Source organism: Haplochromis burtoni, unplaced genomic scaffold (assembly GCF_018398535.1).
Source record: "Haplochromis burtoni strain Fernald_Lab_line unplaced genomic scaffold, NCSU_Asbu1 Contig_35, whole genome shotgun sequence".
NCBI lineage: Eukaryota > Metazoa > Chordata > Actinopteri > Cichliformes > Cichlidae > Haplochromis > Haplochromis burtoni.
Window position 1 is genome coordinate 1034539 of NW_024582396.1, and position 21351 is coordinate 1055889.

The 21351-nt window shown below is 41.4% G+C and overlaps 1 protein-coding gene across 1 annotated transcript; it reads left to right on the forward strand.

The window, feature by feature from the left end:
• Nucleotides 1-374: 374 nt before the first annotated feature.
• LOC102307713 (rho GDP-dissociation inhibitor 1) lies at nucleotides 375-19251 on the forward strand. The gene is made up of 6 exons (XM_005919219.2): nucleotides 375-515; nucleotides 8504-8692; nucleotides 9430-9513; nucleotides 14591-14667; nucleotides 15692-15755; nucleotides 17380-19251. The coding sequence occupies exons 2-6, from the start codon at nucleotides 8506-8508 to the stop codon at nucleotides 17577-17579; spliced, it is 612 nt and encodes a 203-aa protein (XP_005919281.1). The 5' UTR covers nucleotides 375-515; nucleotides 8504-8505; the 3' UTR covers nucleotides 17580-19251.
• The last annotated feature ends 2100 nt before the right edge of the window (nucleotides 19252-21351 follow it).

Below are 21351 nucleotides of genomic sequence, written 5' to 3' on the forward strand. Positions count from 1 at the left end.
GAAATGATTATTGGGGTGTACTTAGTTGTTCACAGGAACTGCATAGTAGTGTCCAGTGAAAACTTTCTTAAGAAAAAAAAAAGAAAAATTATCAGAAGGTGTAGGTTTTGTAAGAATTTGCCTCTGCACACACAAAAGATTTTAAATCAGACAAACAAACATGTACTTCAAGGGGTTTTACAAGTAAGTATTAGAAGCAATCAGTGTTTTTTTAATACACAAGTCAGTTTTAAATATGTCCCGTTATCCTCTGTATCCTCTGTACCTTTTATCACAGTACAAAGTGTGACAGCAGAGCGAAACTATCCCACTGAACCCAAAACTAAACACAAGCTGTTAAGCGCGTCACCTACGTAGGGCGTGCGCGCCGCTGACCCGCTCCCGGGAACGTGACGCGCGGGCGGCGCACGGGGCGGCGCCGTCCCCTTGTTCGCCATACTTGCAGGAGAGCCCAGAGAGCAACGAACGCACTTACTGCAAAGGCTCCTGAAAACACTACTGCGTTTAATTTAAAGGTAAGCGTCTCCAGCTTCGAGGACAGCTTCTAACGCCCTCTCTAGAGCAACCATAACCGGCGCGCGTCCGTGAAGCCGCTCCGTTGTCGCGCCCGCTCCCGTCAGCTGATGATAACTTGTCATGCTAATGTTAGCTGCAGGCTCCGGTTAGCTCGGCTGAATTGTTCCCAGCGGTTAACGAGCTAGCCACTTGTCTCGCTCCTCAGTCCCACCCTGTGTGAGAGGGGGGGGGGGTCGGCGGCAGGAAAAGTTGAGCCACATTGTTCAGTATTAATGAGTTTAATCGTTCAGGCTAATGAACCAGTGGCGTGAGTAAACTGATGTGCTGTCAAAAGGAGGTTTGTTACCCGGCTAATAATGACAGATATATTTACTATTTTATCACCATGGCAGCTGCGGTTCATCTGGGGGTTTTCGCGGATAATACATAATTGAGGAAAATTTGCAAAGATCCGTGATATTATCTTTAAAATAAACATGCGTTCATTAAATTTCATTGAAAGAGCTGTTTTGTTTTTAATTTAATTTAATGCAGAAAAAATAAATATAGGAAACTCTGAAAGTCTTTGTGTTTATATGCCTGCCTAAGGCAAACAATAACACACTTTGACCAACGAACTATTAATTCTGTGTGTTAGTTAGAGATCAACACGTTAAAAAAAGCCCCACAAAAAGAAAAGTTACACTTTGTTTTTAATATATGTTATTGTTACTCTGTTCATCTGGGATTAGATTTATCTAGATTACAAACGACAAAATGACAGTCAGACCTTCCAAGAGCTAGTTTATGAACAAAAATGTATACGATTTAGAGATTACATGATATATTAGAGTATTATTATTATTTCTTATTATTTTATAAGTGAGCCTTTATATAGGTTTATATAGGTTCATTCTTCTGTCAGGTGTGTATAGAGTGTGAAATGATTTGATAATGAACCTAAATAATAAATAATCATCTGTTAGCCTCTATTACACTTTAACAAAACTTAAATTCTTTGCACATGGAGTTACTCATTAACAGGCTGCCCGTTATGAAGGTCAGATAGCTGTAATGGCACTTTGGCGCCGGTTTGTTGACTTTTTACTTGTTGGCGTTAACGTTTTCACAGCAGAGAAATAAACTCACGCCCCCACAGCGAAAGTCTTTCTCTTTTTTAAAGAAGCAAACACAGCTACTCCCTTGGAGCATCTCATTCCCCCTCTTTGCTGTTCTTGAATGTAGCTGGAGTCCCTTTTAGCTGTTAACAAACTGTTGGCTTGTGTATGGCGTGCATCATGGCTGGATTGAACATGAGTGTACCGCTATTTCAGTGATGTCGAATTGATACAGGAGCTCAGATCTTCTCAGATCATACAAAAGGAAATGCTGCAACATTTGGAAATTATAAGACTTTCTGGAGATCTGGAGACTTTCAGTTTGCATATTCACCTGACTGTGATATGAGAAACTGTTTTGATGACACGGTATAACTTTGATTTATTAAGTTAGCATAACCAGGAGGAAGCCAGTGATGTGTGAAATAGTTTTGGTGACACTACTTTGGTTGAAAGAGGGCGCCATTTTTGTTTTTACTGTTTCATTTATACGTTGTTAACGACTAACTTAATGTTTTATAAAGCTCAGTTTGATTTAATTTCTTTCTAACTGTACCAAATTTAATAATTCCCTGCTAAGCACGTCTGAAGAGCCAACTATGTCGCTCTTTACTGAATTTTCGCACTAAAGAGACTTAAAATAGTCAAACAGCTAAGGTAGCAGTTAGTTTGTTTAACCCTTACCTGGTTTTTCTGCGCTGAGATTGGACCAATGACAGATGTGCTGAAATAGCATGCAGTTTTTATGCTATGCGTAGACTGTTTCATAGACAGTCTGGCAGCTTGTGCAATATTAGATAAACATGGAAAACACGATTGTGGATGGTCCTAAAATATGGGAGAAACTGGGAAAAGCAGGAATGTTGACAGATTTGGTAAGGTGTGTCAATGCAGGTCCCCATAATCATTCTCTCCTCAGTGCTACTATTGGTCCACTAACGTAACATATTTAACTACTTAAAAAGCCCAGTGGATGAGAAAAGAAAGAAATTCAATAAATGCAAAAGACGAATAACAAGATATAATTTAATATATTTTATAATTTCTCTTTGGCAAATAAATTACACATGACTAATACAAGGAGGTGAGTCTGTATTTCCAACCCTACAAAAGCTGTAAAGAAAGGAGTTGTCAGAAGATATTTATTTTATAATAAACGGTTATATAGTAGCAGCTATGAAGCCCGGTTCACATATATTTGCTCATTGTGTCCAGGTTGTTGGTTGCATTGGTGGACATAGCAGACTCTGGTTGCTTAGGTAACCCACTAATGTATTTACCACCCAGTGATAAATCAATCAGTGGTATAATTCACTCACATTGGTAGTCGCTTAAGATGATCACCTCAAAGCTGAGAAGAGTTTGGCTCACTTATTTTCGACTGCTCCTACAAGACATTTTATATTCCCAGTTCTTGTGTAGGTCAGGCTCAGATTTTTTTTATATGTTAGTATTTGAGGAAAATTTTCCGTATTTATTGATTAATGCAAACCACTTGATTACAAAAAATCCTCAATGTAACTTCTTTGCTTCAGTGCTTTGTAAGCATTTCATCCACGTTTGTGACTAAAATAGACATGAAATAGTGACGTGGAGTATTCGAAGATTCACGCCAGGTAGTTCCTACATTTCTCAGCAAAAAGATGGAAAACACAACAGCAGCTGTGGAGATGATGCTGTCACAGTTTAACGTGGAGCCACAGTCTGTCTACAGACACGTGGTGAAAAGCGGGGAGGTGGCGTTGTTACCAAGAAAGTGAACTCAGCTGCAGTGAAAAAAAAACATGTTTGTCTCGTCCAAAACTATTAAAACCTTTCTGATAAACAGCTGGTGTGAGTCCTTCGTCTATCCACATCAACAACCAGCGCAAACATGACATAAAGCAAACTTTCAGCTCCTCGCATACGCCACCGTTTTCCTTACACCGAGAAAAATCCATGTTAAAGCTGGAGAAGTTAGAATAAAAGCCTATTTATGCAGATTAACTGTTAACTCAATTAAACTGGCAGCAGCCCAGGGTGTACTAGACTAGATTTATTTCAAGGCTTTTGTAACATTGTTTTTCAGATTTAGATGAATATAAAACATAAATAATGTCATACACATTAAATTAAATTTTATTTATAGTTAAAAAACAAAAACAAATAAAAGGTTTTTTTTTTTTTTTATCTTGCAGGTCAGTAAAAGCATGCATGGGGTCCGCAAAACTTTAAGCACTGACGTGGGGCTGTTAGTTTGGATAGTAAATTATTATTAAGTAAGCCGTCGGCAGGTTCTGAACATGTTGTAACATCATGATGATTCTTTAAAAAGCAATTACAGACGGCATTAAACAGACAGACACATACACACGCACACGGTCGCTGACTAACATGCACAAAAATGCACAACAAACATTAACCTTGACCATCGTTGATCCCTGACATCATCGTCCATGTGCAAAACATTGTTGTTTGCAGGGTATTGTTGTCTCCCTGCCGAGCGGGCGGCCAGTACGGACACCTAAGATTGGAATGCGATAACTCGAGAATGAGGCGACCTCGGAGCTTCAAATTATTACTATAGGAATTATCTATCTACATATCTCAGGGAACTCAACCTGAAGGTCAGAGGTCAAGTTTTCTGAAAATCTTGTGAATGCGATAACCTAAGAACAAGGCAACAAAGGGGTAGCACCAGTCGCCGTAATTTAAATTATATTGCTGCTCAGAATGACAGCAGGCAGAAACCTCCATGTCTCTATTAAATTCTGTATTTGTTATTAATGTTTGCATGAGGCCGGCAGGGGTAACAGTCTGGATTGGCTGTTGCCCTGCAGGTTGTTGTTCTTAGTGTTTGATACAAAAATAGATGAACCCAAAAGAACCCAACACCAAACAGAGGATGTAAACGTTAGTGACACAGTGCACTGATGAGGCTTCAGGCTCCCGCATGCTTCCTCTGTTTGTGAAATTGAAGTTTCTTTAAGCTTCCCGTCCTGTTTGCGAGCCTGCTGAAGGCTGTGTGGGGCGAGTCTGTCAAACTGGGTTCTAGTCCACTCATGAAATGTCCTAATGTTAATATTTGGCATGTGATATTAAGAAGACTCCCCTTGTGCTGTACAAGGGGAGTCTTCTTAATATCACTTTTATTAACTTCTTACATCATGTCCTGTGAGAACACGTGAACTGTTGAAAGTGAAAACACACGAGGATACTTTTTTTTTACAATTCATAAAACATGGGATTTTTTTCAGCTTTCCTCAAATAATAATATTATTATACAAATTTATTTAAATCTAAAATACATTTATGAGCTTACCAGAAATTAAATTTTTAACCTTTTTATTGTATGTTTGCTCAAATGGAAAAGCTTGTGACAGGAGAACCGTAGTGCTTAAACGCATGCACGATAGTTCATTTGAAAGGTAACTTCTACTATCTGAAAATGTGACTGTTCCATATTTCAGACCTGTGCTAATCCCGTGAGGTATTGACGTTACAGGTGTCCTTACTCCTCATGAACACATCTTCAGTTGTCCATATTTAATCATATTAGGTTAAATATAAATATTTTATTTCCTCACTTTGTGGAGAAAAAGCGGCTGAGCAGGCAGTGGGACATTTGTGCTTTTATTAGTAACAATACAAAGTGAATATCCTAAAATTTATTCACTTGAGTTTTGGTTGACAGCTCACTCAAAGTGCAACTCAAGGTCAAAATCAGTGATGGCCAATTTATTTTAGGTGGGACACATAAAGCCCAGTATGAGCTAAAGTGGACAGTTGTATATTGTTTCCCTTTCTCTACAATGGTGAATGGACTGGTACTCATATAGCATCTTTCTGCTTAATTTGTGCACTCAAAATGCCTCATTCACCTAATCACACACACACATTCATACACCTTCTGACCTTCCGATGGATGCATCGGGGTCAACTCGAGGTTCGGTATCAGATGGACTGGAGGAAATCAATCCACTGACCTTCTGATTAAACAGAGCCTCAGTGTAATGAAGTTTAAGTACACATTTACTGAACCAACCATCAGTTATAACAGTGAGCTGAAGAAAAATAACACATCAGTTTTCCACATTATGAAAAAAACTGCTGATTGCCCATCAGCACGGCTCTTTAGGGTCACACTTTGCATAAAACTGTGTCAGAATGATCACTTTCTGTGTTGCCCGATTGACCAAACTTTGGAGAATAAAGTAAATGGAGCTTGCCTAGTAATAAATTATTATATGGTCTCACAGAATAAGATAGCAGTGTATAAAGGGATTAAATTAGCCTTTTGTGAGACAATAAAATCTAAAAGCTACCAGTAAAAGACTGATGTACTTGCACGGTGCTCAGTGGGAAAAATATTTAGCTTTAAGAAATTTCGTAACAGGGAGACCATGCAAACCAAAAATATAAATAAAAAACTAAGAGTTAATGCCAGGAGTTTCACTCCTCGTCGAGTAACCGTGATCTAAATTTGACCGCAGTTAAATCTGCAATTTAGTTATGCAAAACATGAACTCAAATGAAGATTGCATTAAAAAAAAAACAGTTATTTTTTATCATTGTACATGGCTCTAATAATGCATTTTATTTTTATTGAGTGGAAGGTATATCTGAAGTCACAAGAGAAACTTGACCAAAGTAAAAGTTTGGTGTTTAAAGGCTCTGCTTGAGAATTTGTGCAACCAGCAGCTAATAATCACATTTTGAAGAAGTTCTTGAAGTCTTACTTTAGTCACACAATTTTGGTTCCTTCAGGTGCAAGAGATTGTGCATATATAATGGTGCATTTGTAAGGAATAGAAAGGAGGAAAGTTTAAGCAGGATTTTGGCTCCTGCTCAGGCATGTTTATGGCTGCAGCTCCTCGCATAGTTCACGTCTGTGCTGCTTATAGACATTTCTATGATGCCTGCTAGTTTAGGCAGTTCATAAGAGAAGAGAGAGATATGCAGACAAACTCAAACTTACGATTTGTATCACAAAAATCACTAATCACTAAAATTATTTGGGACATTTGCATTATCCACAGTTCTTTTCAAACTTCAAGTCTTTTAGTTACAGCTACAGTTTACACAGTGTTGCATCTGAGGCTGGAGACTCGAAGCATTTAATCCATCTGTTGCTGCTGAAATGTAAACGAATGTCATGGAGGTATTAAACACTGCTGGCTGAGCACTGCTGGGTGGAGATGGAGGTACAATTAGTTCACAGCTACATTTGCTGTATTGTTGAACTAACTGAAGCAGATCACAGTGATGTTGACTTAGCAGTTAATTTTTTTTACCAGTTGTGAAAAATGTCCAGCCTAGTTAAATATCACCTAATGAATAAGAACGGATTATAAAAAAATCAAGAGTATAGTGACTAAAACGATCATGGTGCAGCAGATCTTTCTAGCGTGCATGTTGACATTATTTCACTAACTTTTATAGTCAGAGGAAACACATCGGCTCTGTTTTGGTCCTTTTCCTGTACAGCAGTGAGCTTTCGCCCCTCCCTGAAAGCTCGGACTCGCTCGTGTTCAGCTTTGACCAAGATGATGGAAAAACCTGGTCTGCCTAGAAGGAGAAAAACTAACGAAGTTTCCATAGGCGAACATGTTCTAGAAGAAAGAAAAACGAGTACACCTGCCAGCATCCCTCACCCAAACTCTTAACTGTTTGCTATCACTGAGTTTGTGGCTGTTGCTGCAGGGCTTCTGAGGTGGGCAGCTCCAATATCTACCACAAACATCCTGCAGTACAGGCTGCAGGCTGGCAGGGACCAGCAGTTTCCCTTAAGAGTACTCCCCATGTCATAACCTTGTACGTCCTCCACCACAGCTGTGTACCCCTTTATTTCTTACATTTATCTATTTATTAAATAAAACATTTTATTGAAATTGTACATAAATCCTAAGAAAATCCCCTGTAAAATATTCTAAGTTCAGTAAATACATCTTGTTTCTTAAAATCTCCTCCTATGTCTCCGAAACACCTCTCGAAGTTGGAGTTGTCCAGGAGGCGTCCTGTTCAGATGCCCAGACCACCTCAAATGGCTCCATTCATGCGCTTGACATTCTTTTAAATGTCTAGTCTAGGCATGGATGTTTTCTGTCATAATGGAGCAGCCCTGTGAAGCAGTAGAGTCACTGCATCTGAGCAAAGAGAGTTTACGTCCGGAATTCTCTCTGCTGGTTTTTCCACATTACTGAGAGTTCGTTGTGTGCAGAGCTGTCCTTTAGGTTTAGGTTGGGAGCGGGGCTTTAATGTGAGCTTTAAGACTCTCGGTCCAAGCACAGCTCTTCCTGCTTTTGTTACACTGTGCGTTTGAGCAGTGGAAAGTTTTTGGGCATTAGCCTCCTTAAAACGGGAACACAGTTAGTTTCTGTGCAAATGAAACACAAACCCATTGTCTCTGCATCAGGTTAACTCGATCATCTTGCTTTCCTGACATAAATGAGATGGCTTCCTTATTTGGAGGTTTATGAGGACAAAACAAATGTTATTCCTTGTTCTTGTTATCCTTGAAACTCTTCCCTGATAACATCGCTGAGAAAAACAAATATACACGACTGCGGTGTACACTGCTGTGAAGCTGTTGCTTGGTTGAATGTAATAGAGGTGAAAAAGACCAGACTCATGTCATCCATGCCAGGGGAACACAGTTGTTTTCATCTGACCTAAATAACTGCATCATCGGATGCTTGACGCCTCGTTCATGACTCCCCTCTCATTATTACTACTTCAAAGAAGTGAGATTAGATGACATAAAATGCTACACACAGCAGAGTTTGTCTTTTTGTTTACAACAAAACACTTTCCTCCCCAAGAGACAAGTGTTAGTAAGAATATAGGACGTCTGCCCACCTGCTTTCTTTCCATGCTCGCTATACCGTCACTCACATTTTTTCCCCCTCCAGACATGGCTGACGATGACGTGACTACGGAGCAGCTAGCAGCTATCGCCGCTGAAAATGAAGAGCCAGAGCCAGTGAACTACAAACCTCCAGCCCAGAAGTCAGTGAAGGAGATCCATGAGCTGGATAAGGATGACGAAAGCCTACGCAAATATAAGGAAGCCCTGCTTGGCTCTGGGATCTCTGAGGCTGGTAATACACTGTGTGTGTCTGAGTGTGTGTGTAACGGTTCTGCAAAACCACAGTTCAAATTGTATCTCGGTTTTTCTTTAGAAGTGATTAATAAAAAACAGAAAAATATGTTTATTTGATTTAATGATAAACCTTAAAGTCCATTACTCCGATGTGTTTCTTGTTCACCGCTTCAACAATACAGAAGAGGTCCCTGTAGGTATCACAGTGCAGGAAGGTGGTGCTGTGTTACAATAAAGCAGATGTTTTTGTTGTTTTTGGTTTGTCATTGAACTGTTACATCCTGTTTGATGCATTGTGCATTTTATTAAAAAAACAGGACTAAGCTGGAGTTGTATGTCTTTATAGTAACCTGTGGCCTAGTGTTGTCTGTCAAACACTGATGATCAGTACGCTTCCTGCTGTGAGGAGAAAGTTTGAATTGTTGACTGAGAACAAACTGAAGAGTAATTAATGCAGAATCTGTCCCAACTACAGCAGCCTGTCCTGATTTCAGCTCCCCTGAGTTCAAACACTTCAAACACGTAGCTGATTTTTACATCACATGCAGACCTCCTATAAATGTCTGGGTTTAGCAGACTGCATGTGAAAATGACGTTAAAGTGTCTTTAAGGATAAATAAAAGTTATGAATATAAACTATGGAGCAGCCAGCAGTAATCTGGGTAGTATGAGACGCATGTTTAGCATGTTTGCTACGTCTGTACTGAATCACCTGTTTCTTTGGTCTTGTCTCAGATCCCAATGTTCCCAACGTCCAGGTGATCCGGATGAGTTTGGTCTGTGATAGTGCTCCTGAGCCGCTGGTCCTGGACCTCTGTGGTGAGTCTGTGTTCAGGCAGAAATCAAGTAGAAGTTTCTGATTGAACCCCAACATTCAGTGTTTGATAACTAATGGCGCCATATTGGAACTGTTGATCCTTCCTACGGGTTTCCGTAGACCAGGGGTCGGCAACCTGCGGCTCCGCGTGGTTTGGGAAAATAAATTAGAAGTATTTAGCTGAAGTATATTTTCTTTATGTTAGTTTTTTTAACTTGTAGTTCTAAATTGGAAGATTATTGTAATATTGAAATATAAAAATAAAATTATATTCTATTATTTTTTTCATCGCTCAATATAAGCGTCACACTTGCGGAAGCCGGTGTACCCGCCGAAACGCCGTGCATTTATCGAGACTTTCAGCCCCAGGTAGGCCAGTTATGGATCTTCGGATCCACATTATGTCAGCAGCTGTTCTCCACCATGAACTATGTTAAAAACAAACACCGCTCACGCCTCACAGACGACAACTTACTGTCCTGCGTAAAGACAAAGTGACTTCGTACAGCCCCGATTTGGCAGCGAGGCGTGATTGCGGGTGACGCTCAGGTGCGTCCGCCTACCCTGCAGCGGCGCTGTAGACCACGCCCCGCCACACACATTAACCAGGTAAAATACATATTTAGGCAGAATTTTGCAAATACCTATTTTTCATTTTTCAGCAGCATAGTGCTTTTTTTTCCAATTATTTTTTAAAAGTCAGGTCAAGGCTCCAAACGCCCAAAGGCGATTTATATATCACAACAGTTTTTGTTTGCTACGTGGTTCATTTTAGTTTCTTTTCCTTTTGTTATATTTCTTTAAGAGTTCAAAATGTGTTAATTACATGAATAAAATGTAATTTTCTCTGTAGCACTTCATGGATTTCATAAGCAGCACACCTTAGTTGTTCACACAAAGCATAAAGGTAAAAAGCAATATATACAGTGTTAACTTCATTTTAGATGTCAAAAAGTATTTGCGGCTCCCAGTGTTTTCTTTTGTGTGGAAACCGGGTCCAAATGGCTCTTTGAGTGTTAAAGGTTGCTGACCGCTGCCGTAGGGGAACTTGGGGAAGGATTATTAATAAGTGGCCCGCAGTTATGTTTGTTTCCGGGTTTGTCTCTTCTGGTTCGCTGCTTTAGGTTTTCAGTTGTTTGCTATTTCCCAGCTGCCTGGGCACCTTCTTCATACCCATGTGCATGTGCAGCGATTGTGGTTGGCACTGTGGAAAAAACATTTGTGCGTGACTCAAGGAGTACCTGGATAACTCTGTGTCCCGCCAACATCCTCACCTCAGTTATTTTTTCATTTTTTATTTTGTTTAAAGCTAGAGGAATCTGCTGCTGAGTTCAGTATGTGCAAGATATTTTCAAGTTTCTTGAGTAGCCGCACCAAAATAATTGTAAATATGAGAGGATATAATTGAGCATCCTCGAGTTCATTCAGAGTGATGAGCTCACCTGTGAAGCAAACTGCTGAGACAAATGTCCAACAGTCCCCGTTTCGCATGTTGCCCCTTGGGAAAATTAATTTCCCGGCTCCCATCTATAAAATAATTGAAATGCCTTTTTTCTCTCATGGGCCAGTAAATCTCCTTCAGTGGTGGTGGTGGGGGACTCGAGGCCACGCTGCCAAAGTCAACAACGTGTTGTTCCATCTCATTTTCACACCATTATTTTCTTTCGAATCATTTTCATCCTGTTTCAAAGCTCTCAGACATGCTTGTCCTGCACCCCCAGTACAGACTCTGCCTATTATAACTCCATCCAGCAGCACTTACTCTGTGAAGGTCTGAATCTGCTACTAATAAGATTTACCGACACATCCCAGAAGCAGAGAGAAATGGACAAACTACAGCGACTGGATTTAGTTTTTTAATTCGTGGCACTAATTTAAAAGTTAATGTCAAATATTCCAGAGTTTTATAATCTTGTAGGTCTGAACTGCATCTTCTCACTCCTCTGGAGCAGCTTTGGGCCCAGCTGGTCTAGATTTGGATCAGTCCAGGACATTTTGTCCTGTTCCTCGTTGCAGCTTTTACTGCTTTCTCAGATAAAGTTGTGACTGTCCACACGGTAAACAAAGGCACAACAGTCCAGTTTGACTGATTGTGACTTTTTCAAAAATCCTGCCATTAATTCTAGTTTAAAGTCACAGATAGCCCTCAGCTATGCTCGTGTGTTTGTCCTTAAAGCTGAATATTGTCAGGCTTAAGAAACACTGAATTGAACTCTGTTAAGGCAAAAAGTGGCCCCCCCCCCTCAGGAGACGTTAAAATGAATTGTCCCCATTGTGTTTGTATTTGGAGATAAAACATGTTTTGCTTTTCAATAAAAAGTCCCTAAAACTAATATTTTTAAGATGTTTCATGGCACAGTCATTTCTCCTCTTATGCAAGGAACCAAAACGTTTAATAAGGTTGATGATAAAACGCGCCCTCACAGTTTCAGGTTCAAATGACTTACAAACTGGCCCAAAATATAAGACTCTTACTTCTGTGATCACAGAGACTGTGGTAAAAAGAAGCTTGCAGGAGGAAGAAGGAAAAGCAGAAGAAGCAAAGATTAGTGTAAGTTGTCTGTTTTTGTACTTCAGGAGCAGGAAATAAAACTGGAACACTAACTTTCTGAACTTTAAAATATTTCTTAGTTTCTGCAGAGGTTTGAGTCTCTTTGGGCTCACTTCCTTCTTTGTTGTTGGTTTCTTGTGAAGCTTGGATTTAAGAGGACTCAAAGGAAGAGGAGGACACACTCTACTCAGCAAGAACATACTAGAAACAGCTCAGTTTAAAGGCCTTTTTTAGAGGCCTGGGAACAACAGGTCAGCAACGGTCAGCATGGCAGTCAGCTCCCACGGGACTGCCAGAGGATTTTAGTGTCCTGAGGACTCACTGATTGTAGGAAACAAAGGGAGGGGTGTAAATGTGTCACGCAGGGCGGCGTGATTAAGGCAAAAAACTGAAACTGTTATAATCTGGATTATTTAAGAGTGTAATTAATAACAAACTAGAAATTACTGAACTTTCCAAAAAACATTTTGCAGAGGTTTTCCTTTAAATTTAGATATAATTAAATTAGTGGTTTACAGATTAGTGGGTGATTTTAAGCAGTACCAATCAGAAGGTCAGTTATTAAGTTGCCAGTTGACGTAGTGTCCTTGAGCACGATACTGAGCCTCATATGCGTTTTTGCTCGACAGGCTTGTAGCGTAGAAGTATGACAACTAATAACTTTACTTTCTCTAGACCAAAAGTTTTCCTTGTGCAAAAATCTCTCCTGTGTCGCCTCTTTTCTTAATCACTTATGTTCTGCACATTTTTAATCTTAGCTTTGTTTTCTGTACTAGAGTAACAATAGAACAGGATAGAGGAGGACAGCACAGAGACACAGTATATGCAGGAAAAAAGCACGTTTGTTAAGACATTAGGACACTTCCATCTAGAGAAGTGATCCAGTGGAACCTGTGCTTTTAACAAGACTGTCTGTTAGTAGTAGATGGTGTTTTCGCCATGAACCGTTCGCCAGTGTTGCTCTGCTAAGGGAGGCAATAAAGGAAGCACCGAAGCAGCTTTCCTCAGTATTTGGATCATTTGAAGAGCTCCCATCGTGGTTTCCATGTAAATGCTTTCAGGTCATGTCACTCTGTGGGGAACATTGCAACAACATCTGACCAGTCAGCTGCTGGGTTTGTGCTTTCAGGAAGGGGTAGATAACAAAAGAAGGTGCTGCTGTAAAGGTAGAAGTTGCACATCGTTTAAAACAAAAGACAAGATGCTTTGGTGACGTTTTCATCCTGTTTTGGTGAAACAGCCTGACGTCTCTAATTAAAAGCAGTTTTAAATTGTTTATGGTCGATTAACCTCCAAGTTTGATCCACTCGTTTTTATTTCTTTTTAATATAAACCGATACAGTCACAGTCAGCAGCTCGGTACTAAAATCTAAGGCCATACACTGTTTTAGTTCCAGCTTGCCAGAATGTAAAGTAGATGTAAAATAAAAGCTTAGAGGCTAAAGTGTGAGCTCACTGTATGGAGCAGTGTGCGAGTGCTCAGAATAGAAGCAGCTCAGTTTGTACTCGTGAGCTTCACCTCACGATCGTGATCTAAAAGAGACGATCTGCATTATAATTAACACCTCGTTATCTCACAGTAATGTTTGAGGTCTACAGAGTGAGACGATGTTAGTGGATGGTTCCAGGAGCTACGATAACATGTGTTCAGTGAATCTTTAAGATTGAAACATGAGGGTAAAGACGTGTGTGACTCTCACAGCGTAACAAGTACTTTGGTGGTAACTGTGCGCTCAGTACAGCTGTGAAATATCAACATTGTGTCAGTTAATAAAAACTCAGTACTTTAGATAATTGTGTAATTTTACCTTTTTGATTTTATATGATTTATTGATGTTTACACCTTCATGCATTTGTGTTTTAAATTTATTTTTAAATTCATTTTTGCCAAAAGAGACAATGACAAACAAAGTCACTGTGAAGTGAAATCTGATGTCCTAACAGCTCTGTGCCCTGCAGACTGTCTAGCTCTCGCTTTTTACCAGCTTTCCTGTGCAAATGTTTTACTCAATAATTTCTTTGTGAGAAATCATATATTCAGCTGCCTCTCCAGTAAGTCTCATCTTGGACTGCAGCTGATGACGGTGGTATTGTTCTCCTCTGCTGCCTTTGTGAGCTCAGCATAGCGCCACCTGCTGCAGGTTTGTGTTTGAGTGGCTGTCAAGCTCACGACGGATCGCCACAGCAGAGGGAGGGCTGCTGTCGACAGCTACAGTCCAAGATGTTCAAGTTCCCCCATCTGCATGACCTGTGGGTCGCTCTTGGGGAAGCAGCTTAATGAAATCCAAGACCATAATAATAGTAACAGCAGCCTGGCCAAAGAGCCAGGACACGACACAGGAAGGGTCGCGGCTAAGCAGGTTAGCGAAGTTAGCGACGACTGATCAGCGTGAGAGTGAGAGGATTGCATGAATGAATGAATCAATGGCACTAGTCCTTATAACAGATGAAATAAAAAAGTGCTGAAGTGAACTGTCACTGAGGTTTGGACCTTATATTGATTTGTCTGTGTTTGTTGTTGCTCACAGGAGACCTGGAAGCCTTTAAGAAGCAGGCCTTTGTCCTGAAGGAGGGAGTAGAATACAGAATAAAGATCAGCTTTAAGGTGAGAGCTGCTGATCTGTTTAAGAAATGAGTGATCTGTCCTTGTTTTCTGCAGACCATGTTAAAGTACAGCTGTTCCACTGATAGTGATGTTTTCAAATCTGTGAAGTTTGGGTCACTGGACAGGACTCGACAGCCATCCTCTAAGGTGCATTTTACAGAAATATTGTTGGCACAGGAGCTCAGTGTTGGCAGATTGCTGCTCAGTGAGGCTTTGATATTAAAAACATTTATTTCCTGCCATTAACTATAGGAAATATTGCTCACTTCCTCTGAATCCACTGAGTGTAATGTAGGCACAGACGATGTACATAGCAACAAAACAACAAGAGACACACATTGTTATTTATCTGGAACCACATCACAATTACAAAGCAGGTTTTAGAGCCACAAAGAGCCATCTGTAGCCACTCAATAACAAAAAATACAAAATCTCAAAGTAATTGGTGTCAGGTCATCTGCGCTCTCATTAAAACATTAGTTGGTAGTAGAGAATTGTAGTAGATGCTCACAGGATGACAAGAGGCTTTTTATCAGCTTAAAAAACAGTTTTCAGCTAAAAGCATGTTGAAATCATCTTTTTGGTGCAGAAATGGTATTTTATGCCTGTCAGACTGTGTTATCCTTGTCATTTTTATAGTTTCATACAAGAAATGGGACCAAATTCTGTTTCTGTGAGAGGCAGCCAATAACGAGTTGATGTTATATTTATACACAATGTTGGTTCACCCTCAAGTTAGGTGCATTTTTGAGCTTGAATTATTCACAGTTCAGGGTTAATTAGTTTAACAGGAAAAAAAAACATTTTTATAGAAAAAGGTCCACAGACTGAAAATGAGTGAAAAAGCAGCCAATGTCCAAAAACCACTTTCTTCAAGAACTTTTGATCAAGTCAGAAGAAAGTCTGGCTCCTTGGAAGCAAAGTTTAAAGAAATGAGGGCCAGCTCAAGACTTTTGCACAGTGCCATAGACTTGTTGATCTGTCTTACTGTCACATGTCTGATGCAATGTCTTTGTGTCCTCAGGTGAACAGGGAGATCGTGTCGGGGCTGAAGTATGTGCAGCAGACGTTCAGGAAAGGAATGAAGAGTAAGTGAAAAACGTCTGTACAAACACAGTTCCTCTGAAGATCAGCGTTACTGGTTGGATGCAGCTCCTGCATGTAAAGCTGATCATGTGCTAACAGCCAAACAGCAGCCTACAACAACCAGAGGCTCATTAGCTGTGCTGCTAATCAGCCTTTTTATATACAAGCATGCACAGCTGTTACTTTGCTAAATGAGCTATTAATGTCAGTTTGGGGCTGATTATTGAGCCAGCCGCTGATGTTGAATCAAAAAGGCTCCTTTGGAGCGAGCTGAAATGAGCCTGTGTAACAGATAATTGCTGGGAGTTTTACTTTGGTTCTTTGTTTAAAAAAAATCTTGTCTCTCCTTGGCGCGTTAGCTACAGCTACAGCACATTTGTTTACGTTCAAACACGTACAGGCCTCAGTCTCACAGTCACCCCTCACACAACTTAAATGTTTCTCTTCATCAGTAAATGTAAAAGTTTTTTCCTTACGATGAAAGAGATAAAAGAGTGCTTAAGCACACAGAGGGGATACTGAGTCACAGAGTAATGGGTAATACTGAGTAACCACAGATGTAACAGCAGCTCTGAATTAAGGCGAGTGAAAGTTGATAAGACGTCTCATGTCACAACAACACTGTTACAAGCTGAACAAACAGTGAAGCAACAATCCTGAGACCTCCTGTGATCCAGAGCTTCTTCAGGGCCTGAAGCTTTATAAGTTATCGAAAACAGCCTCTCACAAAATCCTACTTTTTTAAGTATTATTTGAACATTTTTGCCTTTATTGGATGGTGGAGCAGTGAAGACAGACAGGAAAGTGAGGAGAGGAGAGACAGCTGCTGGGACTGCTGCACTCGCCTGCTTACCTACTGAGCTGAAGCGGCTAACTCAGGCTCTTTTTAAAGCCTATGTTTGTGTTTTGCATGTTTAGCTTCTTTTAAAAAAATATTTAATTGGATTTTTATTTTAATAACAATTTCAGGGAATCACAGAATGACTCAAAGGCAGTGCCGTTAGACTGTTGTGAATCTGTTTCACCTTTTTTGGTGCAAATTGAAGTGACAACAGGTTCACAGGAGAGGCAACAAGAGCACTCCCCAAAATAAGAGTGAGCTGCTCCCTGCAGCCCATTCAGTTTCAGTCTAGCTCCTCCAGGATGGCAAATCCACATGAAGGTTTTCCAGATCAAGAGTGTGGAGGAGGAACGGGAGTGCTCCTGTTTCTGACACACGAGGATCTCGCTGGTTGTTGTTTTGCAGAGGTCTAGCAGTGCTGCTCTTACTCCCCCTCATACAGACGAGCGTTCCTGCTGCTGGGTTGACGTCCAGCTCTCCTCTCTTAATATCTCCATCTCCTGCTGTGCAGTGCAACCTCGTGACAGCCCATCACAGTGATCTTATTTTACAGGATTAAGTTGTATAAATTATAGAAGTTACAGAAAACTTTTATAATTATATATCCGTGTATATTTAAAAATTTAAGTCCTGTGAAGCTGTTATTTTAATTTCTTTTGCTGTAACTGACTCCTCGCAGCCACCTGCAGTGTCTTCATGGCCCACACGTTGGTAATTACCAGCCTGTTCACAATCTGAGCTGAGCGCGATGTAAAGATCTAACGTTTCCTCTCGTTTGTTGACAGTTGACAAGTCAGACTACATGGTGGGCAGCTATGGGCCTCGTGGTGCTGAATACGACTTCCTGACTACGGTGGAGGAGGCGCCCAAGGGCCTGCTGGCCCGTGGCAACTACGTCATCAAATCCAAGTTCACCGACGACGACAAGCACGACCACCTGTCCTGGGAGTGGAACCTGAACATCAAGAAAGACTGGAAAGACTAAAAGAGGCCTTTGTGTTTGGAGCTGGGGGTGTAGGGGGGGCCGCAAGGGATTCCCTCAGCCCCTCCCCTCCTCCTCCATCTTCCTCCTCATCCTCCTCCCATCCCTGCCATGTCCACCGCCATTTCTGCCTTCTTTGTTTTTGTCGTGCATTTCATGCTCTCATGCCTTATCTCACGCCTCGCTGTCTTAACGCCCCACCCGCCCCGCTCTGTCAGCACCAGTAGCAGCAGCAGTAGCAGCAACCTAACCCCCCCGTCTGTCCGTCCATCAACACCTTCCTGCTCAACGTTTCATTGGTTGCGCACGAGCCCACCTCTGTCCATGCACTCACGCGCCCCACCGAGCTGTGCCAAGTAGCACCTCACTCCTGCGCCCGCCGCCCTTCCTGTTTTTTCCCCCAGTTTTTCACTGCTTCAAGAGATTAAGTCCTGCCCTCCACCTCCCGCGAAAAGGTGTCTTCCTCTCTCAGTATAAGTACATGTGGAAAAGCAACTGTACAATCAACTTTTGTTTGCCTTTTTTATATATTGGTATCAATGGTTGTGTAATGTGATTGTATTCACACCACAGTTAATCAGCTGTTCTTAGCACCACCCCCCAGCATCCACCTCCCCGTCTGCCCGTCTGCCAACCGCTCCACGCTCGTTTTGCTCACCTACTCGCTCGCTGTCTTTTGATATGATTACCAGTACCTGCCTTGAAAGAAAAACAAAACGAAACACATTCATTCAGAGCTGCTCTACGCCGCCTCTTTCTTTTCTAAATGTACTTGCACGCTCCCTGTCAGATGGGAGGCGTGGCCAAAGTGAACAAGGGAGTGGAAAGTATAAAAAGTAGCTGCCTTACGTATCGATTAATGTTTCTTTAGCATGCCTTGTGTGCACGAGCAGCGCTCGCGATCAAGTAGTCTGAATACGAAGGGCTCGCTCTCGCTGCCAACGAATAACCACCTGTAGCCCTGTTGTAGTGGAGACTGTTTATACAGGTTACTGAATGGCAGCTCTGCACACGCCCACTGCCCCCTCCACGCTAAACGCTTCCTGTAATCGGAGGGAACTGAATGTTAACAATTGGAGAAATTTTAATCTGGCACTCTCGCTTCTTTTAGCCAAGAGGCCTTAGCACCAACTACGATCACGTGGAGAAAAACGGTAAAAACATTTTTAGATTTTTCTTCCCCCCCCCCCACTTTGCCTTAATGTTTGCCCCCTCCCCGCCGCTCTCGTTCGTTCAGATCGCTTCATAGGTTGCAGTCAGGAGATCACAGGTGTGGAGGAGGCTGAGCCAGGCGCCGTCTGCTGCTGCCGCCACTGCCGGAGACCTCGGCGGCGTCTGGTCTCACCCGCAGACAGAGGAAAACTGACATGAACAGTCAGGTGACACTACCAGAGAAAACACATGCTCGCTATTTAAATGAAGAATGAAGGTTTTAAAAACACGACTGACCAGTGACATTAAATATGAAGCAAACTCGTACTGTACCGAAACACATGGATGTAAAGCTTCTGTTTGTTCCTTCCTCATCCTCTTCTTCTGATGATAATTATGAATTCCTGCTCCATACATTCCTTCACATTGTACAGTTTCTATGAAAACGCTGGCATGCTGGTGGGGTTGTATATTCTATCATCATTTGTGGTTGCTCTTCTCGGTCAATAAAGATTTTGCTCAACGTGGCCTCTGACGTTCTGGTGTTTTGCAAATAAAGCTTTTTGCTGTATTACACTGTGAATAAATTCCACTCAGGCTATGAAAGTGATGACTTTTCACAGCCTGAGTGGAGCTGCAGGTAAGGCAAAGTAGCTCTGAAATACTGCTGGTAGAGCCCGGCTGACATTTTTTTTCATACTGGTGCCATTTGGTCATTTCAAAACAAATTTATTTTACTAAAATTATTTATCTGTAGTCCTTACAAAGTGATGCTGATTACTTGTGTATGCACTGTCTGCTCGGATCAGCTGGGTTGTAGCGTTTCAAAGTTGCAGAGCGCCCTCTGGTGGACAAACTGTTTGGTGAATGGTGTTTCTCCTGCCTCTTCGGTTTTGATTTGTTGGTCATTATAAGTGCTGCCACAGATATATTAGTAAATAGCTAATATCAGCCTATACATGCCCCCCACTGCTAGAGCAGACTAATTATTGCATTTATTTCTATTACTACTATTATTATTATTTAAACAGCTGTAATGAATATGGGATAAATAAAATTGCAGCAGAGTCCGGTACTGTCGGAGATTTGTTCCTGTCAAAAGGGTCAGGATAAGAGCAGCAATTCCCAAACTGTTTAAAAATTGGACAATTTGGGTCTGGAAAGTCAAGCCAACACAGAAGTGGTTTAAATCGCCATTCTTAATGTTCACCAGGGTCGGGGAGGGGGGTGGCGGGTGTATCTGTGGCTACACAAACACTTATAGGACTATAAATGTGTCAGATTGACCATGTCTACAAGTCAGCACTGCTAAATTATGGAATCATCTCAGATTAATCTATACAATCTGATTTCTTTTTGCACAAATGGAACAAAGCAGTCTTACATATTTTTTAAATATGTGCACTGAAGAACATATCCTGGTCAAAAAAGCCTCCAAGGTCCCTCAAAGTGATACTGCAGGCCAAGGTAATGCCATTAGAGTAAGAATCTGGTTATTTCTAGGGCCGAGGACAATAGCCTCAGAATTATCTGCTTTTAGAAGCAGAAAATTTGAGGTCATCCGGGTCTTTATGTCTGCAAGAAATTCCTGCAGGTTCAGGTGTTCGGTTTCATTTACTCCTGCTCATCCTGAGCACCCTCTGCTGGACACTAGATGAACTGCAACCAACGGGCTCTCTATCGCCCTCTGGTGGACAAACGGTGTAAGGACATTTCCATATCAAATAACAGATCCTCGTATTCTCGGGACTTCTTGTCGAGATTAAAAGGGGACTCTGCAGCTGTGGAACAAAAATGTCGATATTTTATTATTATTATTTTTTTTCCATCCAATTTTAGTCTAAAGTGCTCAAATCAAAGGCAACTGGACTTCTTTTAGGTTCTTGAAGACATTTCACCTCTCATCTGATGGAGTGTCCCATCCATTTAACCTCTAGTGAGGTTGTAAGCTTTGAGCTGATGCTGACACGCCTGAACACGTCAGGACATGTTCATGAGTCTCTGCCCCGCCCTACAATCAGGTGAGTTCTGGTCACGCAGGCAGGTGATGGTTAAAACGCTTAGGAATGGATCTCTCTGCTTTTATATGCCGCTGTCAGTTGGTGGTGTAGGCCTCCACCTCTGCTCTGCCGTGTTGAACCCACCTCCAAGGTAGAGCCCCCCACCCGGGACCCCTCATCAGCATTTAAACACTGAAGAGCTTAGTGATTTTGCCAATTTTAGGCCAATTTCTAAGCTTCCCTTTCTGGCTAAAATACTTGAGAAGGTGGTTCTGCTCCAACTGCAGACCTACCTTGATGAGAATAATATAAATGATAAATTTCAATCAGCCTTTAAACAACATCACAGCACAGAATCAGCATTGCTTCGTGTTTTCAATGATCTCCTACTAATGGCTGACAACGGACGCCCCTCTGTCTCAGTGCTATTGGATCTATCATTGGCATTTGACTTGGTTGACCATAATATCTTATTAGCGAGACTTGAGCACACTGTAGGCATCAAGGGTGCTGCCCTGGATTGGTTTAAATCCTATCTCTCCAATCGGCTCTCTACGGTACATCTGGCTACATCCTCTTCCTCGGCTGTACCTGTTTGCTGTGGTGTCCCCCAGGGATCTGTG

Coding starts and splice junctions, on each gene's coding strand:
- LOC102307713 (XM_005919219.2), top strand. CDS start 8,506: ATGGCTGACGATGACGTGACTACGGAGCAGCTAGCAGCTATCGCCGCT. Junction 8,693..9,429: donor CTCTGGGATCTCTGAGGCTG/GTAATACACTGT, acceptor GTCTTGTCTCAG/ATCCCAATGTTCCCAACGTC. Junction 14,668..15,691: donor GAATAAAGATCAGCTTTAAG/GTGAGAGCTGCT, acceptor TTGTGTCCTCAG/GTGAACAGGGAGATCGTGTC.